Source organism: Heloderma suspectum, chromosome 2, assembly GCF_057233095.1.
Source record: "Heloderma suspectum isolate Gila_16-S chromosome 2, 16-S_ref, whole genome shotgun sequence".
NCBI lineage: Eukaryota > Metazoa > Chordata > Lepidosauria > Squamata > Helodermatidae > Heloderma > Heloderma suspectum.
The window spans coordinates 377,186,492-377,212,000 of record NC_139459.1 but is presented as its reverse complement, the minus strand read 5'-3'; the positions used below and the strand labels follow the sequence as shown (position 1 = coordinate 377,212,000).

The 25,509-nt window shown below is 47.1% G+C and overlaps 1 protein-coding gene across 1 annotated transcript in view; it reads right to left on the bottom strand.

The window, feature by feature from the left end:
• The window catches only part of LOC146356286 (uncharacterized), a 48,971-nt gene that overhangs the window by 19,846 nt on the left and 3,616 nt on the right, over positions 1–25,509 (bottom strand). The window contains 12 exon segments of the mRNA XM_084830047.1: positions 1,480–1,606; positions 2,588–2,670; positions 4,409–4,532; positions 4,733–5,367; positions 6,432–6,492; positions 8,456–8,559; positions 14,941–14,956; positions 15,333–16,285; positions 17,589–17,715; positions 19,382–19,449; positions 20,439–20,559; positions 23,470–23,988. Of these exon segments, the coding sequence (XP_084686173.1) occupies positions 1,480–1,606; positions 2,588–2,670; positions 4,409–4,532; positions 4,733–5,367; positions 6,432–6,492; positions 8,456–8,559; positions 14,941–14,956; positions 15,333–16,285; positions 17,589–17,715; positions 19,382–19,449; positions 20,439–20,559; positions 23,470–23,928 (2,878 nt within the window). The 5' untranslated portion in view covers positions 23,929–23,988.

Sequence of the window (25,509 nt, the reverse complement as noted above, 5' to 3'; positions counted from 1 at the left end):
GTACTCACTTTATCTGGGAACGTAAGATAGGAAGATGCCTCATATCAGGACAGACTACTTCTCCATCTACGCCAGGGGTGGGCAACCTATGGCCCTACAGATGTTTTGGCCTAGAACTTCCATCATCCCTTACCATTGGTTATACGCTGGCTAGGTCTGATGGGAATTGTAGGCCAAATCAAATGGACGACCACAAGTAGCCCACCTCGGATCTAGACCCAGTGCCCTGGAGATGTTCTGGACTACAACTTCCATATTCCTTGATCGTTGGCCAAACTGTGTCAACCACTGTTGTGAAAAAAAAAATGGACAAGCTTTAGTGGGGAAGCATAAGAACATAAGAAGAGCCGTGCTAGATCAGACCAAGGGTCCATTTAGTCCAGCATTCTGTTCAAACAGTGGCCAACCAGCTGCCCTAGTGAGAAACCCACAAGCAGGACATGAGTGCAACAGCACCCTCCCGCCCATGTTCCCCAGCAACTGGCATACATTAGCTTACTGCCTCTGATTACTGGAGGTAGCACATAGCTGTCAGGACTAGTAACCATTGATAGCCTTCTCCTCCAGGGATTTATTTAACCCACTTTTAAAGCCATCCAAGTTGGTGGCCATTACTATGTCTTGTGAAAGTGAATTCCATAGTTTAACTATGCGCTGTGTGAAGAACTCCTTTTTATCTCTCCTGAAACACCCACCAATCAGCTTCATAGGATGACCCCTTTGGGTTCTAGTATTTTGAGAAAGGGAGAAAAATGTCTCCCTATCCACTTTCTCCAAACCATGCATAATTTTGTACACCTCTGTCATGTCTCCCCTTCCCCTCCTTTTTTCCAAGCTAAACAATCCCAGCTGTTGTAACCTCCCCTCATAGGGGAATTGCTCCAGCCAAACACAAAACGTAGTATTGGACAAGCTCTGCTCTAACGCATATGATCTGGGTTGTGGGGTACTGCAAGATTTGACCTTGTCCCCAGTTTTAACATGAATATCTGCTAGGGAAAGATCATACAGCAATTTTGAGTCTGGTGCCATTAATATACTGATGCCATCCTGTTCTATTTATCTTTCTCATCTGACCCAGGCACGGCAGTCAGTTCACTGTCCCAGTGCATGGAGTGAAGTCAAGGCCTGACCGAGGGAGAATAAACTGAAGCAGAATCCAGACAAGACTGAAATGCTTGTGGGTTAGGGACCATGTGGCCTGGGCAAGGGGCACATGACATGGACATATTGAGCAGGAACGTAGAGGCATTCAAGGCACACTGGAGGCATTCAAGACGAGGCTGGACAGCCATCTGTCGGGGATGCTCTGACTTGGATTCTTGCAGTGAGCAGGGGGTTGGACTTGATGGCCTTGTAGGCCCCTTCCAACCCTACTATTTTATGATTCTAGGATGCTCAAACAGCGGGAGTGCAAACATGCTAAACATGATTTGATTGGGCCTTTGTAGAATGATTTTATCTGTGAAGGCGGCTTACCCAACAAGGTCAGATTCCCATAATTCTCCACCATGACTTCCCACTGCAGGGCTTTTTGGCTTGGATCCAGCAAAGCCCACTCCTCCTCAGTGAAATACACAGCCACCTCCTCGAAGGTCACCGGACCCTGAAAGCATAATTTCAGTTATTTGTTTTAAATTATTTTTAGGCCACCGTTAAGGGTAGATCCCTCCCAAGGGGGCATACAAGATAAGGACAGAAATAAAAAATGTAATTTGAAAAACACAAAACAATAAAATATAGCAAAAACCATGATTACAAATCCCAGATTTTGGGATCCCAGCAGCCCAGATTTTTTTTTCCTTTTAAAAGGCCAGCAAAAACACACGGATCTTCACAGCTTTCCTGGAGACCTGCAAAGAAGGGACCTGACGAACCCCCCATGAAAGCTCATTCCAGAGATGGGAGGCACAAGCTGGAAGATATCCATGGAAGATGTCCATGATAACATGATTAGCCAGCACTCTGGTCACATCCTGCTCTGACTCTGTTGAAAAAAACGGTGTCAAAGTCAGCACAGATAGGAGCAACTTACTCTGCAAAATGCCCAGGACAATGGTCACAGGGGGCTTTTGAGGGCTCAAGTTGTTGCTTGCCAGTGCCTACTCCAAGAAGACCCTTCACCACCACAAAGAGCTCTGCTGGGCAACATTGATCAGACACAATGATACCAGAGAAGTAGGATCTTCACCGCCATCATCACCGCAGAATGAAGATGGATTCTTAACTGAGTTTTGTTATATTAATTACGAGTCTTTCACCATTTGAGCTCTAATTGTTGACCTTGTCATTCCATTACCCTCAGCTCCCCAGAATAACAGGGAGCTGATGTAGTTCTACGGCTGGGCTGAGGACTTTTGGGAGTAATCATATCAAGAGTCCAGGCCATCCCCCCATTCCAACAGGAGACCAGTTTCTCCTCATGTTTTCTCCTCACAGTTAATGCACTTTCATCATTCAAATGTTCCTAGTTGGGTCAGCTTTGACAGAAGCAAAGGACAGATCCTTTCAGGGGCGCAGGGAGACGTGCAGGCGATCAGTGCTTCCAGGCGGTCCCCAAAAGTGATCTCCAACAATCCTTCCTCACCTGATCTGGCTGGACAGAAGCTGGTTCCACTCCGCCACCAAGAAGAGGTGACTTAGTAGGTACTGCCAGTGACTTTCCATCACCTGTCAGTGACAGAAATATGATGGAAAGATGTTACATCCTTTAGGCATTCCAGTTCCTTGTGTACAAAAAAGGATTGGCCTGGTTTGGACCCAACACTAAACCAGTCTGTTTTAACCATGGTGTGTTGAAAAAGCCAGAGTCCAGTTCACAGACATTCCAACAAACTATAGTTTGTTTCACCTAATGTTGGTTTGTTCCCCCCACCCCCACCCGCTTCCTACTAAGCCTTTGTGGTAGCCATGTATGCGTCTTACCATTGGTTCACAACAGAAATGGGGCTGGGAAGTCCTCCTTGGATTTTCAGCACCTCTTGGCACGCCTCTGAGCAAAAACAGTCCCAAAGTGGTCCTGCCTTCCCCATTTCTAGAGACTCCCTACAAAGGCTTGCTTGCCTCTTTGCGAACCCTTTTCTCCCAACCCTCTTGAACAAAAGGTCCTGCTGGAAGCCTTCTGCCCACACCCCACCCCATACTTCGTATGCCATTTGCAAACAGCCCATAATTGCTTTCACATCTGCCCAATGCAGCTGATCAGTGGCAAAGAGCTATGGTAACCATACTCGATCACCCAGATGGCCACCCCACTGAGAAGGAACGGGCCATAGCTCCGTGGCAGAGCCCCTGCTTTGCATGCAGAATGTCCCAGGTTCAATCCCCAGTGCCTCTAAGTAGGGCCGGAAAAACTCCTGCCTGAAAACCTGGAAAGCCACTGCCAGTCAGTGTCAAGAATACACTGCCTGAAAACCTGGAAAGCCACTGCCAGTCAGTGTCAAGAATACACTGCCTGAAAACCTGGAAAGACACTGCCAGTCAGTGTCAACAATACACTGCCTGAAAACCTGGAAAGACACTGCCAGTCAGTGTCAACAAAAGCAGTGCACCCGGTTTCTTGAAGCCCTGCTTCCGTGTTGTTTATTCGTTCAGTCGCTTCCGACCCTTCGTGACTTCACGGACCAGCCCACGCCAGAGCTTCCATCGCCACCCCCAGCTCCCCCAAGGTCAAGTCTGTCACCTCCAGAATATCATCCATCCATCTTGCCCTTGGTCGGCCCCTCTTCCTTTTGCCTTCCACTTTCCCTAGCATCAGCATGGGAAATTTATTATTTATAATAATTATAATTATTATAATAATAATATAATAACAATAACCATTACTTATGGTTTTCATAAGTAATTTTATTTATTTGCTCTTTTGCTATTATAGAGGAAACTCACAGCAGATAAGCAAAGGAAAACATTTCATCTTACTTTGATTCATAAATTTAATGATTAGAAAAGAGTTATAAATAATCAAACTCTTACCAGTTAAATTGTCCCTAATAGTAACTAAGGTTGTACTGAACCCTGAACATTATCATTCCAATATGAACTAAAGAGACTCCATTTTTCTATTAAAAAAATTATTTACTGATCCTCCCTCTCTGACTCTACTGACCCTCTCTATTGTACACATTTTTTGATGTTGCTCTAAGCCATTTTTACCATGGTTTAACCATGGAGTAGCAACATACAAATAAACTGATTATGATGATTTGTCAGCCACTAAGAAACTCTCAACCTGAAGAGGAAGAGTTGTTCCAAACCATAAGCCTATTTTTAAACTGCGGGAAGGGAAGGGGCTGGAGAAAAGTGTTTCCCACACACAAGGGGCCAAAAGGGGAACATGAAAGCAGCCCAGGGATTTTAAGCATAGCTGGGAGAGGGAGACCAAATCAAAATATGTCCCATTTATACTTACCCTGCAAGCGGCCTCCTCCTCTGCTGCTTTCCTGTATGACCCTCCTGAATAGCAGCCTCTGTTTCCCATCGGACGGAACTTTCTTCACCTCAGGGAAATCAGGCCCAACTTCTGCTACTAGGCCCTGAATGTAAAACGGCAGTGAGCACCCTACACAGGCAATGGGGAGACATATCAGAAGGGAATGGTGCAGTCCAAACGACGGGAGGCTTAGGATCTCCCCTCTTTAGAGGATGGCTCAAAAAAGCGGGGCAAACAGTGGCGATTTTTAGGCTGCCCTTACATTCTCAGCCCCTTGGAGCTACCTGGATGGAATTCTCTCACCTGACCTTTCTGCTTCTTGTCCTCGGCCTGGCTCAGGAGAAAGCCTTCCGCCAGGGCCACCGCTTGGGAACTGCTCTCCGCTCCGCATTCTCTGACCCAGTTCTTCATCTCCGGGGGCAGGATGGTCAGGAACTGCTCCAAGATCACCAGGTCCAGGACCTGGTTCTTGGTGTGTTGCTCCGGCTTCAGCCACTGCCGGCAGAGGTCGTGGAGTCGGCTGCAAACCGCCCGGGGCCCCTCGGCCTCCTGGTAGCGGAACTGCCGGAACCGCTGGCGCTGCACCCCTGAGCTGGCGTTGTCCTCGCCTAGGATCTTCCTCACTACTTTTTCCCAGCCCCTCGTGGCGGCTCCAGCCTCCTCTGCATCAGGGCCTTTTGCTGATTTGGGGCTGACGGAGTCTTGTGCTTCCACTTTGGATCCACGCGCTAGCACAGCCTCTAACAGGATTCGAAGCATCGTCTCGCTCGGCTGCCAATTTCGTCCTTTTGCCGAAGCCTGACAGGCCAAAATTTGGGGTAGGGAACAAGTCCTGTAGGAATAACACGACCTTTTCTCTGCGACAGCTACACACGCCAAGCGGAAAGATGCATTACAAGAAGAACTGGACAGTGGCTGCAAATGACGGAGCCATCTCCCTGCAAGCACAAGAGGTGAATGTCAAGACTCAGACGGATGCTGGAGACAGAAAGTAGGGCTGGTGGGGAGTTCCTCCAGCCAAGAGGCACAGACCAGAACCTTTACCTGGCTGGGAACCACACATGATGACCAGCGCAGCATCTCCGGCACTGGTTCATCTGTAACAGGGGCACAGAAACTATTTCAGCCCGAGAGCTGAATTCCATTTTGCAGAGGGGGGGGGGGGTTACATTAGGTCTGAAGACAAAAGGGGTGGTAAGTGGAACTGGAAGGGGTGAAGACAAAACCAAAAATACAAGCATATTGTAGGTCAAAAGCTGTTGCCGCCAGTTAACTAGGCCTTAGGCCTCAGTAACTAGGCCTTCTGCAACCTGACGCTGTCCAGATGTTTTGGACTACAACTCCCAGCACTCCTGATCATTGGTCATGTTGGCTGGTGCTGATGGGAGTTGAAATCCAAAGCATCTGGAGGGCACCAGGTTGGGGAAGGCGGATCTATAACAACTTCTGCACCCTCACAACCACACATCCATTTTCTCTCTCCCTCTCTGCCTCCCTCTCAATAGCTATGTTTTCTTCATCTTCTTTCCTCTGGCAAATCCCTCTGCCAGACCCTTTTTCCTTGTCCTCTCCTATACTGCAAATACATGTGAACCAGTTTGAAGCCATTTCTAATGTACACAAATTCCAAGTGAATGATCCCGTGTTATTTATGTACGGATATGCTGTAGGGCCTCCTGCTTAGCAAAGAAGAAGAAATAGGGTGGATGTTGTCAAGGAGGCCTGGGTGGTCCAGGCATATAGCCCACTACTCTGACTTTAAGTGGGGTGAAATGGGATGCGGGCACTCTTGCTCTCTCTTCTTCCCTCTCTACAACCTCACAGTCAGCAGCTACCTCCCTGCTTTTGTACGTTTTGGAGAATAGTGAATTTAGCCACCTGGAAGAGGGTGCTTAAAACTGGCTGAAGATGGGACTTAAGTGTTGGGGTTTACATGCCCTCCAGCCACTAGGTAATGCTACCTCACAACTTCATATATAACCTCATGGAATCTCACACTGACCAAGAAAGAGATCTCGGAGTTGTGGCGGCCAGCTTGATGAAAATGACGACCCAGCATGCAGCTCGTGTGAAAAAAGCAAATTCCATGTTAGACATAATTAGGAAAAGAATAAAAAAGAAAGCTGCCAATATCATACAGCCCTTATACAAATCTATGGTGAACAGAATACTGGACGAGAGGGACCCTTGGCCTGATCCAGGATGGCTCTTCTGATGTTCTTACCCAATTTGACTTCTATTGATTCTTTTTGCCTAGTGTACCACCTGAATTAATCTCCAGCTCTGCTATTATAAAGACTATGGGTCTCACTCTTCACAGCTGCGCCCTGCCTCCCAAGGGACCCCCACCTGTTCCAATATGTGCTGGAGGCAGATCCAAATAATTATTAAATTTTACATATTTCCAAAATGCTGGGCCTGGCCGGGAAGGACAGACAGTCTTCTTTTGTTTCTGTTTTTGCAACCTAAAATCAGTTTTGTAGCTAGCAGAGAGTAATCCAATTAACAGTGCAATCATTTGCATGTCTACTCAGAAGTAGGCCCTAGTTAATTCAATGGGGCTTACTCCTGGGTAAGCGTGCAAATACACTTACTAGGGACTAAGCCCCATTGAATACTATGGGACTTACTACTGAGTACACACATATAGGATTGTGCGGTAAGGGCGCAATCCTATGGATGTTTAGGCAGAAAAAGTCCTACAACTCCCAACATTCCCTAACCAGCACGGCTGAGTAATGCTGGGAATTGTAGGACTTTTTCTCCATCTAAACATCCATAGGATTGCACCCTAAGTCTGTTTAACACCTCCAGCATTCCATCTGGGGGCTCCAGTACCATGCCCTGCTTTTTCTCCCCACCCCCTTTTGTTTGCTAACATCCTTCTCGAAGAAGAATTCTGGAGAACTCAAACACTTGCTGACTATTTCTTGACATGTTTGTTCAGCCTTCCCCAATCTGGTGCCCTCCAAATGTGTTGGGCCTACAACTCTGCATTGGCCGGGGGGGGGGGGGGGGCGTGCTGTGTCCAACACATCTGAGGGGGACCAGATTGGGGAAGGCTGAACAAACATGTCAAAAAATAGTGAGCGAGCTTTCAAGTTCACCAGAATTCTTCTAGTGGTGTTAGTGCATCCTAATAAAAGTACTGCCTTACTGTGACTTTTGGATGTTTTTCTCTCTCTAATAGACCAACGTGGTTACCTAGTACACGTTGGACAAAACAGGATTATCTTTAAGGCAAAGACATCAGACATCAAGCATAAGAACATCAATAAACCTGTCAGTAAACACTTTAACCTCCCTGGATATACCCTCAAGGACCCCAGGGTGGCAGTTCTACAGAAACTGAAACCAGGGGCTTCTTTGGAATATGAGACTGCAGAACAAGATATAATAAAGAAATTTGATCATCCTAATCAGGGTCTCAATTGGGACCATGGTTTCTATGCACATTATGAAGACTCTTAGCACACTTAGTGGTTTGGGAATGCTGCTCTAAGAGAATGGAATGCTTGCTGCTGATCTGCCTATTTAAGGGCACAATCCTACGCATGTTTAGACAGAGAGAAAAAAAAAGCCCTACAACTCCCGGCATTCCCCACCCAGCCATACTGGGAGTTGTAGGGCTTTCTTCTATCTAAACATGCATAGGATCGTGCGTAACTGTCTTTTCAGACTCAAAGCCTCCAGTTCCACCTGCAGCATCTGATGAAGCGGGCTGTAACCCACGAAAGCCCATGCTACTTTATTAAACGATCTGAACAACTAAAACGGTTAGTCCATATCTGTGCTACACTTAACCCTTGAATTTGCAAACAGAAGGCTAACACGGTTATACTACAATAGCATTTACTACGCCTTGTGTATGTCTGATCTCTGTTGGTCTCTGTTCACTGTCTGGATCGGAGGCAGGCATCTCTCCCTGGCTTTTCCATCTGGGGCCTTTCAGCCCACTCCCCACTTTCCTCCCTTGCATCCCCCACTCCAGCCTCCCACTGCACCCAAAATGCACTTTGCACTCACCAGAGCCGGGTGGGGAGCTGGGAAGGGGGGCGCTGGTGCAGCATGTGCCAAAATTCCAAGGACCCCTTCTTCCTGGCTGGGGGTGGGGCCGGATGTAGCGGTTCCTATTCACTAGCCCTCCTCCCCCACATGCCACTCTAGGAATATCAATTCTCTCCCACTTTAACCCTTATGAGACTTGTTCAAAAAGAACAGGAGGAACAGAAAGGGAGGTGGGGTTGCACTGTATGTGAAAAATACATATCTCTGCACAGAAATGCAGGAGGATGAGCTTGGCAGCCCCATCGAGGGCATCTGGGTTAAAATAAATGGAGCAAAGAATAAAAGGAACATGGTGGTCGGAGTCTACTACCGGCCACCCAATCAAAGAGAAGATGAAACTTTTGACAAGCAAATAGCCAATGTCTCAAGGAAGCATGATGTAATAGTAATGGGGACTTCAATTTCCCGGATATTTGTTAGGAGACAAATTCTGCAAAACACGGCCCCTCCAGGAAATTCCTGACTTGTGTGTCGGAAAACTTCCTCCTACAGAAAGTAGAGGAAGGATCTAGAGGATCAGTTATCCTTGACTTGATCCTAACCAACAGAGATGACTTAGTGGATCAAGTAGCGGTTACAGGAACTCTGGAGGAAAGTGACTATGTTATACTTGAGCCCTTGGTTTTAAAAGAAGCAAAAGCCGAGTAGCCAAATGCGTACCCTGGATTTTAGGAAAGCCGATTTTAATAAACTCAGAACAATGATCAGTAACGTCCCATGGCAAGCGACGCTAACAAGAAAAGGAGTCCAAGATGGGTGGGAGTTTTTTAAAAAGGAAATTCTAAAGGCACAATTACAAACAATTCCAACAAGAAAAAAAGGTGGAAGACAACAGAGGAAGCCAGTGTGGCTTCACAAAAAGCTTAGAGATGACCTGAAAACAAAAATGGACACAGATAGGAAGTGGAAGGAAGTCCAAGCTACAAAGGAAGAGTACAGGCAGGTAGCACAGAATTGCAGGGATGGCGTCAGGAAGGCTAAAGCTGAGAACGAGCTGAGGTTAGCGAGGGATGCTAAAAACAACAAAAAGGCTTTCTTCAGCTACGTGCAAAGTAAAAAGCAGAGGAAAGACATGGTTGTTCAGCTATTAAATAAGGATGGCAAAATGATAACAGATGACAAAGAAAAGGCAGAGGTGCTCAATTCCTACTTTGGCTTAGTCTTCTCCCAAAAGAGGGTCTATGACCCCCCTGGCAAAGGCGAAGTACAGGCTGAAGGGGCAGGATTGAAGCTTGAGATCGATAGGCATATGGTCAAGGAACACCTAATTACTTTGAATGAGTTCAAATCTCCAGGGCCAGATGAACTGCACCCTAGAGTAATAAAGGAACTGGCAGAAGATGTCAGATGCTCTGACCTGGATTCCTGCATTGAGCAAGGGGTTGGACTTGATGGCCTTGTAGGCCCCTTCCAACCCTACTATTCTATGATTCTAAGAATTCTCAGAACCACTGTCTATTATCTTACGAAATTATGGAGGATGGATGAAGTGCCAGATGACTGGAGGAGGGCTAATGTTGTCCCTATCTTCAAAAAGGGCAAAAAGGAGGAACCTGGGAACTACAGACCAGTCAATCTGACATCAATCCCTGGGAAAATTCTGGAGTGGATTAGAAAGCAATCAGTCTGTAAGCACCTTGAAAACAATGCAGTGATTACTTGAAGCCAACATGGATTCATCAAGAACAAATCCTGCCAGACTAATTTGGTCTCATTTTTGGATCAGGTAACCTCCCTTGTGGACTGAGGGAATGCTGTGGACATCATATGCCTTGACTTCAGCAAAGCTTTTGACAAAGTGCTCCATGATATCCTGATTAGCAAACTAGCTAAAAGTGGGCTAGATGAAACAACTCTCAGGTGGATCCACAGTTGGCTACAGAATCGGACTCAAAGAATGCTTATCAATAGGATCTTCTCAAACTGGGGAGAGGTAAGGAGTGGGGTACTGCAGGGCTCAGTCCTGGGCCCGGTGCTCTTCAACATTTTTATTAATGACTTGAATGAGGAGGTGTAGGGAATGCTGATCAAATTTGCAAATGACACAAAACTGGGCAGAATAGCTAATACCCTGGAAGACAGAAACAAAATTCAAAGTGATCTTGATAGACTGGAGCACTGGGCAGTAGTCAACAGAATGAAATTCAATATGGATAAATGCCAAGTTCTGCACCTCGGAAAAAGAAACCAAATGCACAGTTACAAGATGGGCGATACTTGCCTCATCAATACTACAAGTGCGAAGGAATTGTTGTCGATCACAAGCTGAATATGAGCCAACAATGTGATGTGGCTGCCAAAAAGGCAAATCCTATTTTGGGCTGCATTAATAGAAGCATAGCTTCCAAATCCCGGGAAGTACCATTTCCCCTCTACTCAGCACTAGTTAGGTCTCATCTGGAGAACTGTGTCCAGTTCTGGGTACCACACTTTAAGAAGGATGTAGACAAACTGGAGAGGGTTCAGAGGAGGGCAGTGAAGATGATCAGGGGACTGGAAACAAAGCCCTATGAGGAGAGACTGAAAGAACGGGGCATGTTTAGCCTTGAGAAGACTGAGGGGAGATAGGATAGTGGTCTTCAAGTATTTGAAAGGTTGTCACAGAGTGGAAGAACAGGATTTCTTCTTGATCATGCCAGGGTGCAGGACACGGAATAACCGGCTCAAGTTACAGGAAGCCAGATTCCAGCTGAACATCAGGAAAAACTTCCTGACTGTTAGAGCAATACGACAGTGGAACCAATGACCGAGGGAGGTGGTGGGCTCTCCCACACTGGAGGCATTCAAGACGAGGCTGGACAGCCATCTCTCAGGGATGCTCTGACTTGGATTCCTGCCTTGAGCAGGGGGTTGGACCCGATGTTCTTATAGGCCCCTTCCAACCCTACTATTCTGTGATTCTGCAAGGCCAAGTCGTCCCAGGAAGCAAACAGAAACTACCTCTTCACAGCTCCCACACTAAGCAAGCTCTCCCCACATTTTTTTGGCTTACAATTCCCATGATCCCTCAGCATAAGGTATGCTGACTAGGGCTGATGGGAGTTGTAGGCCAAAACATCTGGAGAACACCAAATTGCCCACCCCTGAAATAGAGGCATTGCCATTTTTGCTTCGGTTATTTCTGCCATGCCTTGCAAGGAAGGAAGCAGTTATCAAACATTTTTAAACTAAAAAGTTTATATGCTTGCATTTTATGATCCGACTGTGGATTTCCTGCTTACCTGTGTTTTTTTTTTAAACCAAGCCCTTTAATAATGTGCATCCAGTTTTACAGAGGACATTCCATAATTTGAAAGGCTGTCTTGTCCAAGTCTGGTTCAGAGATAACCGTAGAGAAAGAATCTATGGTGCGAACATACTTGGAATACTGTGTACAGTTCTGGTCGCTGCACCAAAAAAAAGGGGTATTGTAGAGCTGGAAGAAGGGCAGAAAAGGGCAACTAAGGACGCAATCCTATGCATGTTTAGACAGAGAAATGGCCTACACCTCCCAGCATTCCCCAGCCAGGCTGGGGAATGCTGGGAGTTGTAGGTCTTTTCTCTGTCTAAACATGCATAGGATTGCACCCTAAAATGATCAAAGGGCTGGAACATCTCCCCTATGAGGGAAGGTTACAATAGCTGGGGCTGTTTAGCTTGGAAAAACAGCTAGAAAACGGAGACATGATAAGAGGTGTACAAAATTATGGTGTGGAGACATTTTTCTCCCTCAGAAGACTAGAACCCAGGGTCATCCCATAAAGCTGATTGATGGGAGATTCAGGACAGATAAAAGGAAGGGTCCATCTAGTCCAGCATTCTGTCCACACGGCCAACCCGCTGCCCGCAGGAAAGCCACAAGCAGGATATGAGTTCAACAGCTCCCTCCTGCCCATGTTCCCCAGCAACTGGTATACATAAGCACTCTGCCTCTGATCCTGGAAGCAGCATAGAGCTATCAGGACTATTGACAAGAACCTGTTGTATTTTCTAGACGTGATTAGTTCTGTGTGGGCCATGAGCTAACTGTGAGCGCTAGAAATTATTCTTGGAAATGGGGCAAATACGTTTGCCACCGGTGGGTTGGTTAATTCTTGGAAGCGAAAAACTGCTTGGTTTAGCACCTTCATGAAGGTGCTACTGAAATCAGCAGTAAACTTGGCTGCATTGAGCAGTCCTCTTAGGGTTAGATGTTAAAGCTAGGGGCAGGAGTATGACCAGATCTGAAACTTTGATTGAGCCCATCGACATAAATATTATAAAAAGTAAGCATTTCATCTGGTTGGGTGAAAAGATCCTGGGAGAACGAGAAGCCTGCCAAATATGCTCACATTAGCTCTGTCCACCATGTTTTCTATATAGGTAAATATGAAATTTTGATATTAACTGTTATATAGAGAGGAACTTAAATCTCACTGAGTTAATAATAAGTTTGCTACTATTTCGATTATACTCTTGGTGAGTAAATACAACTTGCATGTATTTAGGTGCATTTGTGATCTGCCTTATCATGATGAAAGCATGTGATTCTGTTAAGACTGATGGAGCAATAAATATATATTCTCCAGTAATGGGTTTGTGTTGTCTGGCTTGGGAGGTGCTTCAAGGACCGCTACCCATTCTTGCAGCCTGAAACACTCCAATGGAATTTGTAAATGTATCGCTGAGTGGGATCTGTCCTCAAAGCCGCTGTATCCTCACTTGCTGTGGTGAATCACAGATGTTGGGGAATCAAGTCGGGGAAACAAGTTAGTTGGATGGAACAGGAAAAAGTTACTCATCTCCGGGGGAAAGCCCCAAAACAGCCCAGTGAAGATCTATCATGTTCAATGGCCACAGAATGCTAAGTGATGGAGTGGAGGGTGGGGGGAACCCAGAGAACCAGACGGCAGAAGGAATGGAATGGGCCACTGTGGAAGAGGGTATGGCTGGCACAGCGAACAGGAGTGCTTCACACCACAACGATTTGCTTCAGGTCCCACTAGTTTATTATATGAGTGAATGAAAATCAAACAGCCAGCATCAGAATCGTGTAGCTTAGGGCCAAATCCTATCCACGTTTAGACAGAAAAAAGTCCCACAACTCCCAGCATTCCCCAGCCAGCATGACTTTTTTCTGGCTAAACGTGCATAGGATGTGGCCCTTACAGACATAACTGATATTGATTTGATAAAGATAAACATTACCTGGTGCGGCTGGAAGTTATTACCCTGAAGTGGAGTGCAGGAGGACTTGCATCGAAAGGCTTTAATTACACAACCCCCAATCACAGACTGACACTACCAATGGTAGCAAATGGCCAAATACAGAGAGGGAAAATATATTATATTCAGGTTCAGTTACATGAAGCATAAATAAATAAAGGTGCTTCCGCTTGCCCAGCTTTCGGAGAAGGAAGAGCTTTGCATCCATCCAGCCTAGAGTAGCACGACCGAGCCGTGCAAAGGACTTGCGCACACAGAGGATGAGGTAGACGGTACCAGCTCCAGGTTTTGGAGGGCCCTTGGGCAAGACACCCTCAAGGGCCCCCCTTCCTTACAGAGTCGACCTTCCCACCGCCATGGTCACCGGCTACTCTTGCTTCTCCCCCTCCTCTTTCTCATCATTTTCTTGACAGGCAGAGTGCAAGTCAGTGAGTAAGCCGTGGCATCTCCTGCTCCTCCTTCTCACCCCCACCGCTGTCTGGGCCAGGGTGAGAGGCAGGTGAACAAGCAGGTTGTACGGTGAAGAGGAGGAGAAGGTCTGGGAGGCCCCTGCTGGGGTGTGGGCCCTCACCAGCTGCCCAAGAATGCCTACCTTTGGCAGCGGCCCTGGAGGTATGCATCCCATTGGCGGGTTATGTATGTATGTATGTATTTATTTCTATCGCGCCCTGTATCATTAAGATCTCAGGGCGGCGTACAGATAAATCAATTTAAACAGTATAAAACAATAAATAATTTAAACAGCTAAAAACATATTAAACATTAAACTAGCTAATACCAATTAAAATCTAAAACAAGAAAATAGTTTAAAAAGTGTCCTACTTTAGGGAATGCATTCGGCCCTCAAAGGCTTTGGTTAAAAGCCATGTTTTACTTGGCACCGAGAGGAAGCCAATGTCTGCACCGATCGGGCCTCCAAGGGGAGGGCATTCCACAACCGGGGTGCCACAGCAGAGAAGGCCCTCTCCCACGTCCCAGGATTGTGTATGTCTCGCACTGGTGGGACGCAGAGGAGGGCCCCTCCAACAGATCTCAGTCCTCGGGCAGGCATATATAGGGAGACGCACTCCCTCAAATATCAATATATCATATATATAACACTCCACCCTCCAGATGATTAGCTAAGCATAGCATACCTGAATTTTAAGTACTGCCTTCCTCGTTAACTTCTAAGTAAAATTCTCAGCCTTATGCAACATGTACATGTACCAATTTTAACATTTCCCCTCACCCTGCCCCCCCGCCCCCAGAAAACATACCCCTATTGGGAGTATCCTGGGTATGCAGAAACTGCCCCATACTTTGAGATGGCCGTGTTTTGCTTCCAAACTGACAGTCAGTCAGCCACCCAAGTTTGCTGTTAGAGGGAACGATGAAACAATATGACAACATGATTTAGTATAACATTCTTGCACACAGGTGGTCAGGGAGAGCTAAATCACAAGACAATGCAGAAATCTTGTAAGATATTGTCTTCCACTGCAGTCTCCCCCACACACATACACACACACTCACTTGATCTATCAACTCTAAAATACTTTATATCTGGAGGAGGCCTACTGCTACCCTTTGAGCATATATATGCTCTTTCCCATCTGTGGATTCTCTGCTAGCTAGCATAGTTTGATAGGTCAGAAAAACTCTAGTCTACACAGATGCTTTCTCCTTGGAGTGAATCCTCTGAAATAAAGATCCGCGCTCCATCGGGCGTTCTTTCCACCATGCAGCCACTTCTAGGATTTACAGCATTCTCCCCAGTGTGGATTTTTTTATGTTCATTGAAGTTTGTGCTCCACCTGAATCGCTTTCCGCACACGGTGCAGGTATACGGTTTCTCCCCCGTGTGGATTCTCTGATGTGACTTAAGATATGAACTCCCGATGAAGCTTTTCCCGCACTCGGAGCAAGTGTATGGCTTCTCCCCAGCGTGCACTTTGAGGTGGATGGCGTGGCTTTTGCTGTGACTGAAGCTCTTTCCACACAAGGAGCATGTGTACGGCTTCTCCCCCGTGTGAATGCGTTGGTGCAAAGTCAGGCCCGTGTTCCGCGTGAAGCTTTTCCCACACACCGCGCATTTAAACGGTTGCTCCCCCGTGTGGATTCTTTGGTGGGAATTGAGGCTGATGCTGTGACTGAAGCTCTTCCCACACAGCGAACACATGTATGGTTTCTCCCCAGTGTGGATCCGTTTATGTGACCTCAGGTCAGAGCTCCCCCTGAAACTCTTTCCGCACTCGGAACATTTAAATGGCTGCTCTTCCGTGTGGGTTCTTTGATGTGATGTCAGGTCTGTGCTCCGTCTGAAGCTCTTTCCACACTCTGAGCATTTGTATGGCTTCTCCCCGGTGTGAATTCTCTTATGTTCGTTAAGATGCGATTTACGACTAAAGCTTTTCCCACACACACTGCATATACTCCTTTTCTTTTCACTGTCCATCTTCTCTTGGATGGTTATTTCATGGAAGTCATCGCCTTTGGAAGCAAATAACGTATCCTCCTTCTTCTCTTGTGACTTGGTTTCCCTCCTCTGCTTTTGCGTACATCTGTATGTTTCCAAGGTCTCTCTGTGTAGTCCTTCTTCATTCCTGCTCTTCCAACCATCCCCTGCTGGGATTAAATAAAAGTATTTATTAATTTACAGGATTTGTAAATCACACTGTATCTAAAACGTGTAAGGTCCTGAGGGAGAAATGGAGCCTCAGATCAGGGAACAAACCAAATTTAAGTTATTATTGTTTGTTTTGATTGATCAGTTGATTGCTTTTATAGAGCCAGTGTGGCGTAGTGGCTAGGGTGTTGGACTGGGAGCCGGGAGATCTGGGTTCTAGTCCCCTCTCAGCCATGAAGCTCACTGGGTGGCTCTGGGCCAGTCACAGACTCTCAGCCCAACCTACCTCACAGGGTTGTTGTTGTGAATATAAAATAGAAAGGAGGAGGATTATGTACGCCGCCTTGGGTTCCTTGCAAGAGGAAAAAAGGCGGGATATAAATGTAATTAATAAATAAAATTAATAATAAATTGTATTTTAAATCTGCCCAATAACAAATGTTCTCTGAGCAGATTACAAATGGTTAAAAGAATACAATACAATACAAAACAAAACAACACACAGTATAGGATGTCTGGGAGAAAAGAAAGGTCTTTTCCTGGCACCGAAAGGATCACCATGTAGGTGCCAGGTGAGCCTCTTTAGGGTGGGCATTCCACAAATGGGGTGCCACAACTGAGAATGTCCTGTCTCTTGAAGCCACCCAAATGGCAGAAAGGACAAGACCTAGCTGGGATGCAAATCTGGCCAAGTAGAAAGCAGCCCTTCGTTAATTGGCATTAGGGGGTACACATGACCCCTCCACATAAGGAGAGCCAGAGGAGACCAAGGGTCCATCTAGTCCAGCATTCTGTTCACACGGTGGCCAACCAGCTGCCCTCAGAAACCCACAAGCAGGGCACGGGTGCAACAGCACCTCCCGCCCCTGTTCCCCAGCAACTGGTGCACACAGGCTCACTGCCTCTGATATTGGAGGGAGCACAGAGGCATCAGGACCAGTAGCCACTGACAGCCTTCTCTATGAATTTGTCTAACACCCTTTTAAAGCCATCCAAATTGGTGGCCATCACTACATCCTGAGGTAGCGAATTCTGTAGTTCAACTCTGCGCGGTGCGAAGAAGCCCTTCCTTTCATCTGCCCTGAACTTCCCACCAGTCAGTTTCATAGGGTGACCCCTTTGGGTTCTAGTATTATGAGCGAGGGAGAAAAGTTTCTCCCTATCCACATTCTCCACACCGTGCATAATTCTGTACACTTCTATCATAGCAAGAGTGCAAGCACGCTAAGCTTCTTTTCAGGGTGGGGGAAGGGCTTTTGTAAACTGATTTTCTCAACCAACTGAAAGAGGGCGCCTTACCCAGAGAAGTCAGATTCCCATAATTCTCCACCATGACTTCCCACTGCAGGGCTCTTTGGCTCGGATCCAGCAGTGCCCACTCCTCCTCCGTGAAATGCACAGACACCTCCTCAAAGGTCACCAGACCCTGAAAGGAGAAGCAGGAAATTTTTCTTCACCATATAAGCAAAATCCAAAAAGACAGTAACCATGAGAAGGCCGGGTGCTCCCATGAGCAAAGGGCTGGATGCGCCCGATCTCGTCTGATTTCGTAAGCTAAGCAGAGTCAGCCCTGGTTCGTACTTGGATGGGAGACATCCTGGGAATCAGGCTTCCTGCACTGAGCAGGGGGTTGGACTCGATGGCCTTGTAGGCCCCTTCCAGCCCTATGAATCTATGATTCTATGATTCTAAAGTATGATTCTATACAGCAGGGGTGTGGAGCTTCCAACCTATAGGCCTAATTAGGCCTCTGCTGGCCTCCCCAGTCTGGCCCGTGGAGCTCCATGGGTTTTGTCTAGGAACCTGGAGGAACCCCCTCCTTCGGTACTCAGTGCTAAGCCTCTAGGTGTATTTATTTATTTATTACATTTATATCCCGCCTTTTTTCCTCTTTAAGGAACCCAAGGTGGCGTACATAGTCGTCCTCTTTCTCCATTTTATGTAGTCACACAAGGAAGACTTGCATTGCTACTAGGTTTTATTCTGGTTGTATCCTGGTCATGTTGTTATATAGTGGTTTTAACACTTTCATATTTTATAGTGTTTTATCCTGCGCTTTTTGGTTTTGATTTTTGTGAACCGCCCAGAAAGCTTCGGCTATAGGGCGGCATAGAAATGAAATGAAATAAATAGTCTCTTGGTAAATAGCTTTTATTATGCAAATCATAGCCCAATCAACAGCTCTTCAGGTTACAGACCTAATCAACATCCAGCAACACAGAACTAACTTCTCTCCTCAGCGTTGCACGATACTAATTAGACTACAGGAAGTTCCCTTTGTTGCATGTACTACACTAGGACTCTGTGACGAAACTGGCGCCCGCTAGCAGCAGGAAACCTGAGTGGCTGTTCCAGACCCACCCTCAAAGAGGGTTTTCCCCTGGGGACCTCTCTGGAGTGGCCAATCTCAAGGTCTGATCCTTACATCCATCACTCCCAACTCCTCCCACACCGTAAGATCTGGCATTCTCACGGTGGATGGAGAGGTTTCTGCCTAGCTTTGATCCAACAGATTAGCCGGCTCCTAAGAAGATTCCTCTCTGCCACTGCCTCTCTGCTCTATGTCTACAGCCTTAGTGACTCCCCCACCCCTTCACCCTCTTTCACATCTGACTCTGACTCTGTTCCCATGTCTTCTCTAAGTGCTTCTGCAGAGATGTAATGCCCAGTCCTTACACTAGGAGGGAATCCCTGCTGTTATCTCCAATCTCAGGTCAGAGATAACAGCTGGGGCAGGGAAGAGCAGCTGCTCTTCCAAGCACTGGACAAGTCACTTTGTGCAGTGCCCAGCACCCACACGGGGACACTGGGCACCACGCGAAGCCAGCAACACAGAGAAAATGCATCCCCCAGTTCTGGCTGTTCCTCTTCTGAATCTGAGCTGCTAACTATCTCCCTGTGCTCCGAATCAATCCTGACATCGCCATCCAGCAAGATTCAACCCAATTCTGGTGGTATTCAAAGCTTATGTACTGGAAAACTTTGACAAAAGTCAAAGAGACAAGGCAGATTCTTTCAGGCTAAAGAGATGTGCAGGGGATCCAAAGCACCATGGCTGGCCCAACCCTTCTTTCCAATGATTTCTCCCCTACCTGATATGGTTGTATGGAAGCTGGTTTCGCTCTACCACCAAGAAGAGGTGCCAGAGACTTTCCACCACCTGTAAAAGACACAAATGTGGTGGGAAGACGTTGCGTGCTTCATTCACATTTTTATATTTCAGTTTCTTGTACACACACACACACACACACACACACTCATCTCTCCCCGTATTGGCTCTTGGGCAAAATTCAAAGTGCTGGTATCTGTCTCTTGGGAGGAACCCTCTCAGGTTTGGAGGTATTATACAGTCACAGAAACAGCTCTACAGTTAAAGCATCATCATTTATTTTAACATTCTCTATTCCTTATAACATTGAGGGCATTTTTCTTATCAGTATAAATTCTGGTACATGACACAGATTCACTGAGGTGTGCAAATAATCCCGGCTTTGGAGAAGGTGGATGAAAAATGGCTGAGTTAAGTCATTTAGGGTGCAATGCCATGCATGTTTAGACAGAGAAAAGGCCTACAACTCCCAGCATGCCCCAGCCAGCATTGCTGGCTGGGGCATGCTGGGAGTTGTAGGCCATTGCTCTGTCTAAACATGCATAGGATTGTGCCCTTAGGGTGCAAATCTATGCATGTTTAGACAGTAAAAGTCAACTCCCTGCATTGGATTGTGCCTTTAGGGTACAATCTTATTAATGTTTAGCCAGAAAAAAGTCCTACAACTCCCAGCATTCCCCAGCCAATTTTTTTTTTTTTGAGAAAGGAGTCTAACAATTTTTACAATTTTTATTCATGTATTTAAATCTAAAATATTTCTAAGCCGCTTTTCAGGGTTGGATCTCTCCCAAGGCAGCTTACAAGAATAAAATCCCATATGATAAAAACCAATATGGTTATAAAACAGAAAACATTCATTAAAAAAAACAATAGACACCAGCAATAAAACACCTGGCCTACACAGTACTAAAAACCTATAACACAATTGCAGCTACAAACTTGAACAGTCCAGTAAATGTAATAATAATAATAATAATAATAATAATAATAATAATAATAATAGAGAGAAGGAGTTTGAAATATTCCCCGACAATCTTTACCCAATAAGTTGGCATTTCTCTCACACTCTTGCGTGATCCCCCAGAAAAGCGAGCTCTTCCTGATATCTGATGGAGTCATCTCTGCTTCGGAGAAATCAGTGGCCAGTTTAGCTGACAGCACCTGCGCCGGAAACAGGAGCGAGGGTCCCAGAAGGCAAAGAATGGTGAGAGAAGTTAGAAAAGGACTGGTGCAGGTGAAGGGCAGTGCTTTTGAACTTCCACAGCAGAATGTGGCAGCCAGGATGCTCGGTGGGGCACCTGGCTGTGCACATCTTACAGTGGTGTTGAAGCAACTGCACTCGCTACCAGTTAAGCTACTGAGCCAAGTTCAAGGTCTTGCTGTGGGCATATAAAGCCCTAAACAGCTTGGGACCAGGTTATCTGGTGGATCACCTTCCCCAATACAGATCTGTGCGATCACTGAGATCATCAGAGGAGGCCCCTCCTGGTTGCATCACAACCTACAGGCTGCCATCTTGCAGCAACCTGGGAGAGGGCCTTCTCCGTGGTAGCACCCCCCTTATGGAACGCCCTGCTCACCGGTATTCAGGAGGTACCAACCATGGCATGCTTGCTTGCTTGCTTGCTTGCTTGCTTTCTTTATTTTATTTCATTTCTATACCGCCCAATAGCCGAAGCTCTCTGGGTGCTTTAGGGACTATCTAAAGATTCATCTTTCTAGCCAGGCCTTCCCTGAATGAGTGCGCTGCCCAGTTTGTTTGTTAATTATGGTGCTGTGTGTATTGGTTTCAATGTTTTTATCAATGTTTTATATCAGTGTTTTACCAATGATGTATTTTAACAGTATTTAAATGTACATCACAATATATTTTATGTATTTTAATCTCCTTGTAAACTGCTTAGAGATATTTTTTAAATATTGTAAGTGGTATATACATCTATTATTTATTTATTACCTTTCTATACCACCCAATAGCCAAAGCTCTCTGGGTGGTTCACAACAATTAAAAAAAAAAAATACAACTTGATAAAACATAACACCAAAGTTGAAATCTTTAAAACTACAGTATAAAATAAAAATTAAGATAAAAAACCAAAATAAAACCTAGCAGCAATCCAAAACTTTAAAATATAGTAACAGATTTAAAACAACAAAAGCTAAAAGGCTAAGGGTGCAATCCGATGGACTGTGCCCTCACTGCCTGGAATCCCTGAACTTGGAAGCTTCCAAGATTCCTATGCCCTACCAGGCTGAAATTGGCAGGAGGGGAAGAGCAGTGGAGGTGATCTTTGCCTCCCTGTCCCCCTATCTCCTTTCTTTTCACTAGATGGGCGAGCAAGGGCACTTCAGAGGGGGAGGAAAGGAGGCTGGAGGAGGCTCAGGGTAAATTGTATCCTAGCCTCTCTGATCTCCTCCCCTCCCTACCCACCAGTACGTCCCCTTTTCCCCTTCTCTGAGGTTGTTTTTCCAACCTCAGAGAGGGAGCTGGCGCGGTTCTCTCCATGCCGTTTGTGAGGGATCAGATCTCCAACTCCCCCTTCCAAGGTCAGTGTGCTGTCTCCAACCTCAGAAGGGATTTTCTGAGCCTTTCTATGGTCCCTGGGATGCTCACCCAGGGACCATAGGAGTCTTCTCTAAAACTATTAAGTACATAAATAAATAAATTTGTTTCGAAAAACCTCCCAGTATGTGCCAGACAAGGCTTCCCCGACCTAACGCCCTCCAGTTCTTTTTGGACAACAGCTCCCATGAATCCTGATCCTTGTCCATGCTGGCTGGGGCTGATGGGAGTTGTAGTCTGAAACATCTGGAGGGCGCCAGGTTGGGGAAGGCTGCTCTAGGCACTTTGCAATAGGGAGAAAAACCCAAGTCCTTGCTTAGAGGCTCACATTTCGAAAAGCACAACACAGAAGCAGGAAGGAAAGGGAGAATGCACACAAACCGAGACAAAGAAAAAGAAAACAATAATTAATCCGTCCTATCCGGATGCCCGTCCACCTCGAAGTTCGGAGGCAAACGGGCATCCTATGCAGAGTGGGAGGAGTGTGGAGGCAATCTTCACCTCCGCGCTTCTTCTGCTCTGCATTTTTGCTAGACTGGCGTTTTGGCCCACCTAGCTAGGAGAGGAAGGGAAGGTGGCTGGGGAGGGCTGGGGACAGCTCGTATCCCTGCTCCCCCAGTCCCCTCTCCTCCCCGCCCACAGAACCACCCCTTTCCCTCCTCTCTGAGCTTGTGCTTGTGAGCTTAGGGAAGCAGCCGGCACGGTTCTCTCCATGCCGCTGCAAGGGGGAGGGGGCGGGGAGCGCAGACTCCCGAGCCCGAGGTCGGAGCGCTGTCTCCGGCCTTGGATCCAGGAATCCGAAGTGTCCTATGGCCCCCCCCAGACATTGTCTAGTGGCCACAGGATTGCTCTCTAAGCTACAAATAAGAAGGAATGGAAATCAAACAGCACATCAAGAAGTACAAAGAAGAGAAAGAAAAGATGAGCCTTCAATTAGCAAGATAAAGAGGAGGTCATCTAAATAGTGAAAGGGAGAACATCCTGCAGAACAGCAGACAGTCCCATCTCCTCAACTTTGTGTCTCCTTCTACCATCCAAGCCCGGCAACCCATTCGCAGCCATGTCTTAGGGGGCAAGTGCATAAGGATCTGGGGTGGGTGGGTGGGTGGGGGGAACAAATCCAGCAGTGGCGTTAGAAGAGAATGACAGGGCAGCTCAGATCCTCTCCTCAAACTAGCCTGCCAGGGAAAGAGACAGGGCGGGAAGGAGCTGGTGTGCCTAAAAGCTCCCGGTTGTTCCCCGCCCCTCTCTGCAGCTTCCAATGTTAGAAAAACAGCTGTGCTGGCTGCCAAGCTCACCTTCTGCTGCCAGGAGGAACGTGCCCCTGGCTCTACTTTGTAAAGCAGGCGTGGAGATCTTGGGGCCCTCCAGATGTCTTCAGACTCCCAACGTCCATAAGCCCTCAAACTGAAAGAGGCTCCCCGCCCTGGGACTAAGGGGATTAATATATCCCCTCTTTTGGCTGATTTCTAGAGAAGTTGAGCAACCTGCAGGGATTTTTAGCATACCGTTCCACATGTCCCCAGCTCACTGAACCGACTGAGATGAAACCTTCCCTGCTCTTCCGCCTTCTTCTCCTCGGTCTGGCTCAGGAGGAAGCCTTCCGCCAGGGCCACCGCTTGGGAACTGCTCTCCGCTCCGCACTCTCTGACCCAGCTCTCTATCTCTGGGGGCAGGACGGCCAAGAACTGCTCCAAGATCACCAGGTCCAGGATCTGACTCTTGGTGTGTTGCTCCGGCTTCAGCCACTGCCGGCAGAGGTCGTGGAGTCGGCTGCAAACTGCTCGGGGGCCCTCAGCCTCCTGGTAGCGGAACTGCCGGAAGTGCTGGCACTGCTCACTTGGGCTGGCGCTGTCCTCGCCCAGCATCGTCTGCACTGGCCTTTCCCAGAATTCCCCATGTCTCCTGGCTGGGATGACCTGAGGACCTCTTCCCGCTCGAGATCCAGCTGAGTCTCCCTTGTTCATCTTCGAGCTGTGCTCCAGCACAGGGCCGGAGAATCTCCTTGCTCTGCTGCCAACGTCTTCCTAAAGGCAAGAACTGCCTGAATTTCGGGTGGCAACCAATCTTGCGGAGGTAACAAATGTTTTCCCCGGTGCGACAATTACGCTTGCCAAGCGGAAAGATGCTTTACAGGAAAAACTAGATGCTAATGGTGAGGGCCTCTCCCTGTCAACACAACGGATAAAAGCCAAGAAGAGGGAAACTAGAGATGTGGGGTTGGAGAGGCGGGTGGGGAGTTCCTCACGGAAGAGGCACAGGCCAAGACCGGCACTTGGTTGACAACCACACGCAGTGAGCAACTCCAGCATTGGTCTTTCCCAGCTTCCTCCAACCTAGATCTTCTCCTTCAGATGTTTTGGACTACAAGTCCCAGCATTCCAGACCACTGCCCATGTGGCCAGGGTGATGGGACTTAAAGTCCAAAACTGTCTGGAGGGCACCAGGTTGGGGAAGGCGGGTCTCTCCATCACAACTCCCACCTCCCTGCACACTGCCTCTCCTTCCCTTCCTTCTGGCCCTTCCCACAGTCGTTCTTTCGGCTTTGCCCTCCTCCCTCCCACAAAAGCCCCCCGCCAGACCCCCTGCGCTCCTCCTCTCCTGCTCTACAAAACGGAAACTGGCTGGAGACCAGCTTCACTGAATCCAGATCCAAAAGGGAACTTCAGTTCTTTCCTCAGAAATGTACTGTCGGGCTGTCCGGGGCTGGTGGGAGTTGTAGTCTGACACATCTGGACAGGGATGGGAGCTGTATTCTGACACAATTGAGGGGGAGTTGTAGCCTGACACATCTGGAGGGGATAGGAATTGCAGTCTGACAGAATCAGAGGGGGAAGGGAATTGTAGTCAGACACAATCAGAGGGGATGGGAATTGTAGTCAGACACAATCAGAGGGGATGGGAATTGTAATCTGATACAATCGGAGGGGGATGGGAATTGTAATCTGATACAATCGGAGGGGGAAGGGAAATGTGGTCCAACACAATCAGAGGGGGATGGGAATTGTAATGATACAATCGGAGGGGACGGGAATTGTAATCTGGTACAATTGGATCCCCTTCATGGATCACTGCCTTGTTGTGGCGAAGGGTTTTGCGTAACTCAGTGAAGCCATAAGCTATGCCATGCAGGGCCACCCAAGACGGTCAGGTCATGGCAGAGAGTTCTGACAAAATGTGGTACACTGGAGAAGGAAATGGCAACCCACTCCAGTATTCTTGCCAAGAAAACCCCATGGAACGTATCACAAGGCTAAAAGAGATGACGCCGGAAGATGAGCCCCTCAGGTCAGAAGGTGTCCAATATACTACTGGGGAAGAGCAGAGGGTGTTTCCAAGTAGCGCCAGAAAGAGAGAAGTGGCTGGGCCAAAGCCGAAAGGACACTCAGCTGTGGATGTGTCTGGTGGTGAAAAGAAAATCTGATGCTGTAAAGAACAATATTGTTTAGGAACCTGGAATGTCAGATCAATGAATCAAGGTAAGCTGGAGGTGGTCAAACATGAGATGGCAAGATTGAACATCGACATCTTGGGAATCAGCGAACTAA